The sequence below is a fragment of the Doryrhamphus excisus genome, linkage group LG3, assembly GCF_037039965.1.
Source record: "Doryrhamphus excisus strain RoL-2023G ecotype Guam linkage group LG3, RoL_Dexc_Guam_v1.1, whole genome shotgun sequence".
Taxonomy (NCBI): Eukaryota; Metazoa; Chordata; class Actinopteri; order Syngnathiformes; family Syngnathidae; genus Doryrhamphus; species Doryrhamphus excisus.
The window spans coordinates 3,012,777-3,027,405 of NC_136359.1; the positions used below are offsets into that span (position 1 = coordinate 3,012,777).

General features: G+C 38.9%; 1 protein-coding gene across 1 annotated transcript; it reads right to left on the minus strand.

The window, feature by feature from the left end:
* Positions 1 to 7,371: 7,371 nt before the first annotated feature.
* On the minus strand, positions 7,372 to 8,445 carry atoh1a (atonal bHLH transcription factor 1a). The gene is made up of 2 exons (XM_058071497.2): positions 8,271 to 8,445; positions 7,372 to 8,186 (listed from the first exon to the last, which is right to left on the minus strand). Exons 1-2 carry the CDS (start codon positions 8,422 to 8,424, stop codon positions 7,522 to 7,524), a joined length of 819 nt encoding a protein of 272 aa, XP_057927480.2. The 5' UTR covers positions 8,425 to 8,445; the 3' UTR covers positions 7,372 to 7,521.
* Positions 8,446 to 14,629: the final 6,184 nt, after the last annotated feature.

Genomic DNA, 14,629 nt, shown 5'->3' on the forward strand with positions numbered 1-14,629 from the left:
ACTGTAAAGCAGGGCCCGCAGGACACTAGTTTGACGCCCCCCGCCTTGATATGAAAGTTTAATGTTAGCGCGTCCCGCGCAAGTTTGATATGGATGCTGTATGGTATCATGTACCCAGAAAAAATTATTACGTTTGATTAATGTTCATGTTAAAGGTTAAATAACTGTTAATAGTTATCCTCCCTATCCGTGTGGAAGTGGTAAGTTTTTGGCTATTAAAGTTTAAAGGTGCTTTGCAAAAATTTTTTCAACTAAAATGTGCTGCTTCGGGCCACTTTCCAACATGCTAGTAACATGCTGCCTCTAACATGACTGTAAAGCAGGGCCCGCAGGACACTAGTTTGACGCCCCCCGCCTTGATATGAAAGTTTAATGTTAGTGCGTCCCGCGCAAGTTTGATATGGATGCTGTATGGTATCATGTACCCAGAAAAAATTATTACGTTTGATTAATGTTCATGTTAAAGGTTAAATAACTGTTAATAGTTATCCTCCCTATCCGTGTGGAAGTGGTAAGTTTTTGGCTATTAAAGTTTAAAGGTGCTTTGCAAAAATTTTTTCAACTAAAATGTGCTGCTTCGGGCCACTTTCCAACATGCTAGTAACATGCTCGACAATTGGAACCAAAGCAAAGTTTTAATTTTTTTTTTTTTTTTAATAAATGCATTTTTTATTTTTTTTTGGACAACCTGATGCGGCCCAGTTTCACCCAGACCTGAGCTCCAGTGGCCCCCAAGTAAATTGACTTTGAGACCCCTGGTCTACACCGTCTATTTGTATTTGCTGGTGCGTGTCATTTCTGCTGTTACCAAACTGCATGATTTTAGTTTTATTTAAGTATACACATTGAGTGCATAATACTCATATTGTCGCCGTGCGATGAAAAGCATGTATCTCCAAAAACCAAATCCCGGTGACATTACGCCTACAATGATTCCTGAACACGCGCCACACACATCCCCGACACACACCGCCAGCACAAAGCCATGTAACTTATTCCAGAGGAGCACCTAGTTTTGTGGATAATTGCTGGAGCCATTGTGCTGCCCCTGAATGGGCCGGTTACCCAAGAAGTCTCATGTTAGAGTCCATGTACGGTTCCTTTGAAGGTGGCGCGCACAAAGAGCTAAAGCGGCAGCCGCAACAAAGACCTGGGCTTGACTCTGCTTCGCCCACAGACGGGGGGAAAGAGCGCGGATAAACGATCCTCTTCCTGGTGACTCCGAAGGGATGGGTGGCTTGTCATTGTGGAAACCACAGGATGTACGAGGTCAAAATAGTTTAACACCTACTCTTTAGAAGATGTAAAGCCTCCTGCCTGGGGACACGCTCGCTACAATACAAGACTTCCTTAGCAGGGGTTTGACACCGCTTTGTCTCCGCTGTATTTTGCTGAAAAAAAAGCACAATCATGATTGGATGTGGACATGAGTGGATAATCTGGTGTCTGAATCCCGATTAACAAGTTCTGGAGGGAGTACAGACCAAATCATTAGAAAGGTCAGAGAAGAAAAAAAAAGATGGTTTGATAATAATAGATTGTCCTTGAACTTAAATAAAACTAAAATCATGCTGTTAGAAATAACAAATACAAATAAACGGTGTAGACATTGAAAAGGTGAAGGAAAATACATTTCTGGGGATCATAATAGATGAAAATATGAGCTGGAAATATGGGCTAATAACTATAAAAACAATCTTCACTCGCTAAATGTACTGCAGTTATACAATACATGAGTTATTGTAAGACCCTGAATGCATCCTGGCTGATGTAAGCAGATGTTTTGTGGCGGTTGGCGACCAGTCCAGGGTGTACGCCGCCTCTCGCCCGAAGACAGCTGGGATAGGCTCCAGCACGCCCACGACCCTCGTGAGGATAAGCGGTAGAAAATGAATTAATTAATGAATATTTTGTGGCTCCAGATAATTTTTCCTTAGTGGGGAAATGGCTCTCTTGATAGTAAAGGTTGCCGACCCCTAGTTTGGGTGGTCCGTTAAATAGGTTAAATTTGTTAATTCAGTTTAGTTGTCTGGGTAGGGATCGCGACCCTCGTGAGTATAAACGGTTGAAAATGAATGAATGCTCTAACCCAGGGGTGGGCAAACTACCGCCCGGGGGCCACATGCGGCCCACCAAGCGTTAGAATTTGTCCCGCTAGTTGCTTTCGAAGTATTTCAACTTTTAACATTCACACTGGCAACATGACTTGTAAGTCAGATGTGGTATTTAAAAAAAGGGATATGAGAACAAAATAAAATTAAAATAAATTAAAATAAATTTAAAAATAAATAAATACAAATATTTTATTAAAATAAAAAAAATAATAAACAAAACTAAATAAATTTTATTTTAATAAAATACATAAATTTTATTTTATTAAAATAAAATGAAGCTGCACGGCGGTCAAGTGGTTAGCAGACCTCACAGCTAGGAGACCAGGGTTCAATTCCACCCTCGGCCATCTCTGTGTGGAGTTTGCATGTTCTCCCCGTGCATGCGTGGGTTTTCTCCGGGTACTCCGGTTTCCTCCCACATTCCAAAAACATGCTAGGTTAATTAGCGACTCCAAATTGTCCATAGGTATGAATGTGAGTGTGAATGGTTGTTTGTCTATATGTGCCCTGTGATTGGCTGGCCAACACATCCAAATGTGACTATCCACACATCAAGCAAGCATCCCATTCCCATCCCAGTTTACTACTCCATTAGTTTGATCATGTGATGTCAGCACAGCTCCATACTTAGCTCCACCAATTCAATTTTGACATGTGAAATAATCCCGAATGTCACCGCAACCAACAGTATAACCCTTCACTGCCCCCTTCACTGCTTCAATAGAGCCTCACCTGTCATTAGCAAGCGTACCCTGGTATCATTATGTTGTGTAGCGTAACCACTGGTGATCACACAGTGCAGCTGTGATGCAATGGGCACCTGTCACATCACAACAAGTCCACAATTCAATGAGGCTATGAATTGTTCATGAGGTGCTCTGGTGGTAGTGCAGTAGAGACCAGAAGATAGTTAAACAGTATCATCTTTGTCCTAAAAAAAAAAAAAAGCTGTTGCGTAATCAGGTTTTCGGTTAAAACTGTGTTTAAAATTAAGCTAATTCCTGATTGTTGAAGAATGATGTTCCCAATGGACTGCAGGTTTGGAATTCTCAGCATGTTGATAGGATTCAGTATCCATTGTTGCCGTAAATTCCTGTATATCGTATAAACCTTTTTTCAGATGCGCACATTTTATGTATTTATTTATTTTTGTTTATTTCAATTTTTATTTTATTTTATATTAATAAAATATTTTTATTTATTTATTTATTTTTTAATTTATTTTTATTTATTTTAATTTTATTTTGTTCTCATATCTCCTTTTTCAGGAGCACTTTAAACATCAGACCACATCAAACTATGTCATTTAATTTTACAGTTTTGGTGTTTTGTTGTTTTTTTTTATATAAAATATATATATTTATATATATATATATTTATATAAAAAATAATACCACATCTGACTTAGAAATCATGTTGCCAGTTTGTATGTTAAAAGTTTGAAATACTTCGAAAGCAACTAGCGGGACGAATTCTAACGCTTGGTGGGCCGCATGTGGCCCCCGGACCGTAGTTTGCCCACCCCTGGGTTAGAGCATTCATTCATTTTCAACCGTTTATACTCACGAGGGTCGCGATCGTGCTGGAGTCTATCCCAGCTGGAGGGGTACACCCTGGACTGGTGGCCGGCCAATCACAGGGCACATATAGACAAACAACCATTCACACTCACATTCATACCTATGGACAATTTGGAGTTGCTAATTAACCTAGCATGTTTTTGGAATGTGGGAGGAAACCGGAGTACCTGGAGAAAACCCACGCATGCACGGGGAGAACATGCAAACTCCACACAGAGATAGCGCGCTAACCACTCGACCACCGTGCAGCTTGTTGTATGTTGAGTTTACATGAAATACTTTAGAAAGAACAGGCGGTATTCGGACACTTGACCCAAACAAAGTACTTATTCCACCAGATAGCTACTTGTTGGAGAATAGGTTTAAGTCATGGCGACAACAGTGAAATACGTATGAAAATGGAGTCTGGTTTGAATCCCTATAGAGTGTAGTAAAGTGTTTTCCCCTCACTGTCATTATTCCGCCTCCCTCTCCGTTGGACAGCAGATGGAGACTACGGCCCAGTTCTGCCTTTTGTCTCGGGGGTCCCCAGAGAGACCTGTATGTGTCTTTTTTGGACTCGTATGCATGCGCCTTTCTCTTTCTTTTCTCTTTCTCGTTAAAAGGCGAGCGTTGGAATGCCGATATTGTGAATATATGTATTGAAATGAGCACATGTTGAGAACGCCCCTTGACCGTAGACACCCAAACATAGCAAAACAATGATCTGCTACAAAATAAGCCTCAGACAATGGAGGTCTTTTACGTACAACGCGTCTCAGGTTCTAACTTAACGTGTGTTATTTTTCATAACGTCCATGCATGAATAATACATGCGTGTGTATGTAACCTCCACCTGATCAGCCTCCCACCTGTTGTTCTTTTCCCTCCTTCTACGACCGAGTTCAGGTGCATTCAGGTCTCAAACATGCGGCCCGCGGGCCAAATGTGGCCCGCAGGACACTAGTTTGAGGCCCCCGCCTTGATATGAAAGTTTAATGTTTGATATGGATGCTGTATGGTATCATGTACCCAGAAAAAATTATTACATTTGATTAATGTTCATGTTAAAGGTTAAATAACTGTTAATAGTTATCCTCCCTATCCGTGTGGAAGTGGTAAGTTTTTGGCTATTTAAGTTGAAAGGAAATAACTTGAAGGCTACCTGTTTAGGTCGCTAGCTCTCTAGTTTGCGAGTTAGCATGTGTCTCAAGACCCTGCAGTTGCGCAATATGTTGTAAATAAAAAGAGTATAAATGTGACTATAGTCGTGTTTTGTCATGTCTACAGGGCTCTAATAATGCTTTGTTCATTTTAATCTGAAAAAAATGTGGTTTCTTAAGTTTTTATTATTTGCCGTTTTATTATGATTATTATTATATTTATTTATTACTGATTGATTTTCTTTATTCTTGATTTGTTTATTTATTTTTCATCTTATTTTGTGCAGAAAAATAAAAAGTAAGATATCTGAGAACAGTGGAATGTTTTATCAGAGCTTTTATTGTAGAAAATTGGAACTAAAGCAAAGTTTTTTTAATTTTTTTTGTTTTTAATAAATGCATTTTTTTTTTTTTTTTTGGAAAACCTGATGCGGCCCAGTCTCACCCAGACCCTAGCTCCAGTGGCCCCCAAGTAAATTGAGTTTGAGACCCCTGGTTTAAACAAACCTTCCGCATACAGTTTTTAATATTATTAGAGCCCTGTCGACATACAATAACACCCCTACAGTCACCTTTACACTCATATTATTCAATAGAGATATAATCAGAAAAATGTCCGGCCCATGTTATTATTATTATTATGATGATGACAATGATTATTATGTTATTATTGTTCTCAAGTGAATTCAAACTTGCAATAAAAGCCAGAAGAGATTGTTAACAAGGTGGGAGTGCAGGCCATTCCCCTTTCACACAGATACCATCCCACTTTTATGGTATAAAAATGCCAGGTCAACTCCAGCCGCTTTATAAAAAGCTGGCTTTTAATCATTTAATCATGTTTTGAGAAACATGATATAACTCTTGTGTAACAGAAGCAGACTGCAGATGTGATCATGGCCTAATACTCTCCTGCATAGCATCTAGTTGAATTATTAAATAGGTTGCTGTGCTGTGATTGGCTGAGAGCATGACGGCCAGTTTCAGGTAGACCTCATGAATAATTCAGGACTATTTTTGAGGTGTTTTGTGTGCTGGTCTAAGTGTGCCACACCCTTTAGAAACTTTGCTACGAGTTGTAAAGATGGAAAAAAAAAAAAGGAAAGGGAGCGTGTCATGCAGGAAGGTGGAGGTGTGCGTTTCCCCGAGGAGACCCACGAGCGCTTACCAGCTGACAGCACGTGCTCCACTCTGGCCATCCAACACCTCGTCTTGAGCAACAAAAAGCTTCCGAAAACAAAACACTCTCCTCTCTTAAACAGTAACTCTCAGTACACGACATCGCAACAGCTATTCTAAGTGAATAAAAAGAGAAATAAACAAAGCAGGAGTTAGTCAAAAGTGTTAAAATGTGCATTTTTTCCGAACCCGGAAGACGCAGCACACGACAAACATAAACACAAAGGGGCGCGTGCGCACACGCGACATATGGCGAGCGAGCTCGTGTTGCGTTTGCATTACTATAGTAATGTTGAGCTCCCTTCAACAAATAGGCATAAAAATGTTTTTGGGGCCTATACAGATCTTTTATTTATAGTCTGTGCTTTTATATAAAATACCTTCAATGCCACTGCCATACACTTTAATAAAAGGAACAATTAAAATACATTTTTACATATCGTGTATGAGTCGATTTGTTAAATTGATTAAAATACAATTTGTGAACGTGCAAATGCAACGAAATAACACGTTCAGCTATTCATTAATTAGTTAAACAAATGAAAAACATAAATAAATTCAGAGAATGTCAAACTTTTATTTCGGGCCTCTGCTTTTATTTTTAAATGCGATTACAAAAGCTAGATTGGTTTGTTTAGGGCCTGTGCTCACTTGAACGCAACGAAATAAGCTTTTTGTTTAGGGTCTGGAAAACCGGAATTCCTATTACAGGACTATATGGAAGGAAAAAACAAATACAAATTAAACATAGTATATAAAATGTGTAAAAATGTGTATGTTTAGATTTTGAGGCCTAAGCGCTCGTATTATATGTCTGCATGCATTAAAAAATATACACAAAAATCACACAGTAGTAATATATTAATATGATTTTAGTTTAAAATAAAAAAACGAATAAACGTGTCAATTTCATGTAATTTTTATTTCCAAAATTAACAATGACTGGCAAAAAAATGATAACTCTTCCAGAAAAGTTAACTAAAAAAAAAAAAACAACCAAAATCAGCAATAAATACATGTCAATTAATCTCATCCAGTGAAAGCAAAAGACACACTTGTTGTTCATTTCCAGATTTAAAAAAAAAAAAAAAAGAAATACAAAAAAAGGCATCAATAATGGCTATACATTAAATAGGCTATCGGTAGAATTGGCAGTACTATGCTATAGAAAACAAAGAAAAAGCAAAAGAAAAGAAGTCACTTGCAAGCCCCTGGCTTGAATAGGCTACACATTATTACTATTTTTAAAGTGCACATCATGAACTTTTGAAGTTGCAAAATACATAATTTCATGACATTTAGAGATGTTTTCTTTTTTTTTTTTTTGGTTTGGAGATAAAATGGCAATGACACATTTCTATGGTAACTGCAAATTACTTTCTATATTGGCATTACCAAATTGCCACATTCAAATAAAAATTAAAATAATCCACTTTTTTGAAGTCAAACTGGCTGCAAGGTGATTGACACTGATGATGAGATGAAAAATCTTATTAAAAATATGATTCAGAAAGGAGGAATCGGGTGAGTGGGGATGTTCAGTTCGTCTTCCTCACTGGAGTGGAGCTCCATCACCATCTCATCCGAGTCACTGAAGTGGGAATGCGGGGAAAACTCTCCATCGCTGCGGGGTGACTCCAACCGCTCCCCGGGGGTGCCGGACGCCGACGATGGCGAGCTAATGCCGGGAAAGGGGACGTCATCGAAGGCTGTTCGCAGCGTTATGGCGTCGATGTGCGCGGCCAGGTGGCCCTCAGTGGCGGGCTCCGGGTGCGTCTCGTCGCTCTTGGATGGGGGGGACGTAGTCGGGTCTTGCAGGAGCTCAGCCAGAGCGTTGATGTAAATCTGCGCCATCTGCAAGGTTTCATACTTGGATAGTTTCTTGTCGTTGTCCAGGGCCGGGATGACGCTACGGAGCTCGTCGAAGGCGTGATTAAGGCCGTGCATCCGTCGCCTTTCCCGGGCGTTAGCTGCCACGCGTCGCTGTCTCTGGACGCCGTTTGTGGGCTTGCTGGACGGGGCTCTGTGCCGGGTGGGTTGCTCCTGCTCGGCTCCGGTGACCATACCCTTCAGGCGGCACAGGTCCCGGACTTTGAGCGTGGAGGAGCAGGATGGACTCTTGGGGTTTTTTCTGTAACTTGGAGGACTTGGGTGACCCGTGGAGTCGCTTTCTGTAACATTTCAAAAAATTTCACGCAATGACATTTTTGCATGTAAGTTACATTTGCACGGATATACATGAAGTGGATCCTCACCGTGGTAAGATCCGGTACTGGAGCAAGGCGAGTGGTCCAGGTAGTCCGCAGAAGAGTCGCGTGTCTCGCAGGTGCCGGAAGCCTGCACGGGAGCGAGCCACACGCGTGGGTCTTGGTCTTTATTACACCAGTCTGCCACGCTTAGGACGTCCATGTTTGTTTTTCTCCGGACAAATAAAAACTCGCTATACGTGCAGTAGTCACAGTAGTCACTTTTTTTTTTCCACGCTGCGGGACGAGCACGGTCGCGTGCGGGGGACTCGCGTGTGTGTGTGTCTCGAGACGCGACGTCCGCTTTAAAACAGCGGCACGCGCCGCGGAGCACCCCCACCTCCTCGCGCAGGTCGCGTGTAGTGGACCAATGAGAAGACTGGGGAAGACCCCGGGGGACACGATCCACACCCCCGCGTGCAAGACAGTTTATAAAAACATTGCTCTCAGTAGTACTCCACCCTAGACCCCCCCCCCCCAACCCCACCCCTTCCACGCAGGGGAGTTTAGGGACGTAATGAGAGACCCCCACAGGACGGGACAGTACCTGCACACGTGTCATATATTACAAACTGTACTTCAAAACTTTAAATACAACAAAGTTAGATGTACTTTTATGAAGTCATTTTTTTTATTTACTTATGTCTTCATCTTATAAGTCAAATTCAAAAATTGTGATTTTTTCATTGATCAATTAATTTAGATTAATCAAATTAATTTACATTACATTTAAATTAAATTAATCTAAATTAATTTAGATTAATTAAATTAATTTACATAAAATTAAAATTAATCTAAATTAATTTAGATTAATTTATTAAGCCATTTTGGCAAGAAAACTGCATTCAGAAAAAAAATATTAATAAGTAACATTAAATATAAATATATAGCATATAGTCATGTACTATCCACTGAAAATGAGTCATTGTCGCCTATAAGCAGTAAAACCAGTAGTAAGATATGATGGTGGTATAGCATCACGGTCTGGGGCTGCATGAGTGCTGCCGGCGGCACTGGGGGAGCTGCGTAGTTGTTCAATGAGAAAAATCTATTCTTAGATTTGCTCATGATTAATGAATAAAAACAGGATAAATGTCTCTGTCCAGGCTGATCAGTACAAAATTACTAAGTCAAAAATAACAAAAGTAGAATTGTACACTCACATTCATACCTATGGACAATTTGGAGTCGCTAATTAACCTAGCATGTTTTTGGAATGTGGGAGGAAACCGGAATACCCGGACAAAACTCACCCAGAACATGCAAATTCCACACAGAGTTTGGGCGAGGGTGGAATCGAACTCCGGTCTCTTAGCTGTGGGGCCTGCGCGCTAACCACTCGTCCGCATTGCAGCCTCTGTTTGGATATGACATTTCGAAAGTCCATACTTTTTCCAGACTCAGCAAGCACATGTGCATCATTAGAACTGCAACAATTAATCAATTATTAATCGATTATCCCATTAATCGACAACTATTTTAGTATTTGCTAAATAGTTTTTTGACATGTAAATGTCAAAAAGGCCTCTTTTCTGATATGTTGCGAACCAAACCACATACTGATTTGGTCCGTATAGTTGTGATTAGTTTAGATAACTCGATTAATCGACTAAGAAAATAATCACAAGTTGATGTAAATGAATGATAGTTTGTTTTCATTATTTTGAATATGTTCCTTACAAAAACAGGTTGATTTTTCCACCCTTGTTATCAGTGTCGCCGGGGTTATGCTGTGTATCATTAGAAGTGCAACAATTAATCAATCATTAATCTATTATCCCATTAATCGACAACTATTTTGATATTTGCGAAATAGTTTTTTGACATCAAAACGAAAGTGATGGAGATTGTAGATGTTGCGAACCAAACCACATACTGATTTGGTCCGTATAGTTGTGATTAGTTTAGATAACTCGATTAATCGACTAAGAAAATAATCACAAGTTGATGTAAATGAATGATAGTTTGTTTTCATTATTTTGAATATGTTCCTTACAAAAACAGGTTGATTTTTCCACCCTTGTTATCAGTGTTGCCGGGGTTATGCTGTGTATCATTAGAAGTGCAACAATTAATCAATCATTAATCTATTATCCCATTAATCGACAACTATTTTGATATTTGCGAAATAGTTTTTTGACATCAAAACGAAAGTGATGGAGATTGTAGATGTTGCGAACCAAACCACATACTGATTTGGTCCGTATAGTTGTGATTAGTTTAGATAACTCGATTAATCGACTAAGAAAATAATCACAAGTTGATGTAAATGAATGATAGTTTGTTTTCATTATTTTGAATATGTTCCTTACAGAAACAGATTGATTTTTCCACCCTTGTTATCAGTGTCGCCGGGGTTATGCTGTGTATCATTAGAAGTGCAACAATTAATCAATCATTAATCTATTATCCCATTAATCGACAACTATTTTGATATTTGCGAAATAGTTTTTTGACATCAAAACGAAAGTGATGGAGATTGTAGATGTTGCGAACCAAACCACATACTGATTTGGTCCGTATAGTTGTGATTAGTTTAGATAACTCGATTAATCGACTAAGAAAATAATCACAAGTTGATGTAAATGAATGATAGTTTGTTTTCATTATTTTGAATATGTTCCTTACAGAAACAGATTGATTTTTCCACCCTTGTTATCAGTGTCGCCGGGGTTATGCTGTGTATCATTAGAAGTGCAACAATTAATCAATCATTAATCTATTATCCCATTAATCGACAACTATTTTGATATTTGCGAAATTGTTTTTTGACATCAAAATGAAAGTGATGAAGATTGTAGATGTTGCGAACCAAACAACATACTGATTTGGTCCGTATAGTTGTGATTAGTTTAGATAACTCGATTAATCGACTAAGAAAATAATCACAAGTTGATGTAAATGAATGATAGTTTGTTTTCATTATTTTGAATATGTTCCTTACAGAAACAGATTGATTTTTCCACCCTTGTTATCAGTGTCGCCGGGGTTATGCTGTGTATCATTAGAAGTGCAACAATTAATCAATCATTAATCTATTATCCCATTAATCGACAACTATTTTAATATTTGCGAAATTGTTTTTTGACATCAAAATGAAAGTGATGAGGATTGTAGATGTTGCGAACCAAACAACATACTGATTTGGTCCGTATAGTTGTGATTAGTTTAGATAACTCGATTAATCGACTAAGAAAATAATCACAAGTTGATGTAAATGAATGATAGTTTGTTTTCATTATTTTGAATATGTTCCTTACAAAAACAGGTTGATTTTTCCACCCTTGTTATCAGTGTCGCCAGGGTTATGCTGTGCATCATTAGAAGTGTAACAATTAATCAATCATTAATCTATTATCCCATTAATCGACAACTATTTTGATATTTGCGAAATTGTTTTTTGACATCAAAATGAAAGTGATGAGGATTGTAGATGTTGCGAACCAAACCACATACTGATTTGGTCCGTGTAGTTGAGATTAGTTTAGATAACTCGATTAATCGACTAAGAAAATAATCACAAGTTGATGTAAATGAATGATAGTTTGTTTTCATTATTTTGAATATGTTCCTTAAAAAAACAGGTTGATTTTTCCACCCTTGTTATCAGTGTCGCCGGGGTTATGCTGTGTATCATTAGAAGTGTAACAATTAATCAATCATTAATCTATTATCCCGTTAATCGACAACTATTTTGATATTTGCGAAATTGTTTTTTGACATCAAAATGAAAGTGATGGAGATTGTAGATGTTGCGAACCAAACCACATACTGATTTGGTCCGTATAGTTGTGATTAGTTTAGATAACTCGATTAATCGACTAAGAAAATAGTCACAATTTGGAGCCCTATAGTTTGATGTGAATGAATTATAGTTTGTTTTCATTATTTTGAATATGTTCCTTATTATCAGGGTCGCCGGGGTTATGCTGGAGCCTATCCCAGCCGACTTCAGGCGAGAGGCGGGGTACACCCTGGACTGGTGGCCAGCCAATCACAGGGCACATATAGACAAACAACCATTCACACTCACAATGAAAGACGAACATATCAAAGTCTTGGAGGTTGAGTGACTTCAAGTTTTGTGTTAGGAAAAAAAAAAAAAAATGGGTGGGTTGGGGCGCTCTTTCCTCCTCCATCCATCCATCCTTCCATCCTTTCATTCTTCCATCGTCTCCAGTTTCAGTTGCCTTTTGTCAGTGCTTCCAAACTCTTTTGATCCGGGGCCTCAGAACGCCCTGTTGGTGTTCGAGGCTTCACAGGGGGAAAGGAAATGTGAGCCGGATTCTAGATCCACTCCTGCCACACGCAGACATGCACAAGTGTTACTTGATGATCACGTGATGATCATGCAAATCAATGCACACAGACCGGAAGTAGTGGTAAAGAAGGGAGGAGTCATGGATGCTTTAAAGTGCATGGTGGAAATTGGCTGTTTGGGCTTAATTGAGAGTGTGTGTGTGTGTGTGGGGGGGGGTATACCTGTTGCAATGGAGTTGAGCATGTCTTATTTTGCCGCTATACTGTAAATTATGCAAACATATGCACAACAGCAACAGTTAATCAACAGTCATGGATGTATTTATAATGCCTGCCTCCATCCATCCATCCATCCATCCATCACAAGGACGTCTCGCAGGGACCAGAGGTCTGGCGCCGAGCGTTCGCCCCCTCTCTCCACCTACAAGCCCCCCTAACCCCACCCCGTCTAACGTCCCCGGCCGGGCTCCTGAGGCTACCGACAGGTTGGATATTGTAACCGGCTATTATTAAAGTGTCGCGGCCACAATGGAGACTCTATGTTCCATTGGTCATGCCTGTGGGAGGGCGGTGCGCCCCCCCCCCCCTTCTCCTCTATAGAAGGAAGGATGAGAGGGACTTGCGTGCTGCCTGTCCTCATTCCCGTCTCCCGGGAGACCGGGACGCGACAGGCACAAGGCTGGAGTGAGGGGGGACACGAGAGGGACCTCAAGTCCGGACTGTGGCTCACTGTGTCTAGAACTATAAGTCACCATGATCAGACAGAAGTATTTTTTGTATCTTCAAAAAGTCCGTCAAAAAGTCCTAACCTATAGAACAAAAATATATGTATACGTAATACTTGGAATACTTGTTTACTTTTCTTCACATTCCCAGGATTTCCATAATTACTTACCTAATCAAAGTAGTGTGAGATGATCTTGACATATCGGGAAGAAACAGCGACACTGTATGGTCATACAGGCGAACTGCAGTATTACTTCTTTTGCTTGAGAATGATTCCAGGCGATCAGAACCTATTAAGATAGTAATTTCGGTCTTCAATTACAAACCATTACACAAGAAGAAAACATGGAATAACAATTATTATTATTATATATCATTATTAGTAAAATTTTGTAAACATTCACAAAACACACGTACGTGTATATGGCTTTCAACGTATACTCACCTTTGCTGACATCTAGTGGCCAGAGCCTCACATTGCTTCATTTATTATGCCGGGGTCAGGATAAAAGTGTTCTTACAAAAACAACAAATACTATCCCACTGTAGAAAACCTGTTTATTAGACAAATTATACACAGAAAGCTTTGCCACCTGTAACAGAGGCTTCCGGTTTGTTCAGATTTGAATAATATGCAACACATACGACAAAATAGGCCTATATTAAATACTGTACATTATATTTTCTTATTTTTTTTTATTGTTGTTGTTGAAAATGATCAAGTAAATCCTGTATTTCTATTGGCGGAAATGAAAGGAAAATGTCAACAGATAGCACAGGAGCAAGTTTGTGCATGCTTCTTTTTAATCAAAGAACTTGCCAATGTCTGTTATTTTTAGCCGGCTTAAATCATAAAATGAAGCAAAATATGCTGATGACGTAAAGCAAAAAAAGAGTGTTTAAAGAAACTCAACTAAACACTACAGCTCATTATGATACAGCTTCTTCCTTTTTTGTTTAACAAAAATAGCATTAACATGTAAAATATACATTTTTTTTCTCCCCCCGGTTAATAATGTCTCTCATTTATACTAAATAAAAACTTTATAAATGTATGTCTATTCGCCATTCAGCAGCCATACTGCATCCTAATCACGTTAAAAAAAAAACATCTAATAATGCTTTTTGTGTTTGTGTTCTATAATGCACAACATTTTAGTTCTTAACAATAAACAAAAAAAAAACTTGCTCTAAATTACTATAACATTATCAATTATTAAATGTCAATGACAGCTTTGATTGCATTTTTAACCAAACCACCTAAAAATGCTCTTAATATACTTCCCACTTTTTTTTTTCTCAGCGGAAATGCACCTTAATGGTGGTTAATCGGAATTAATTGGCACTTTAAATCAAGTCATATAAACAGTACACTTATTACA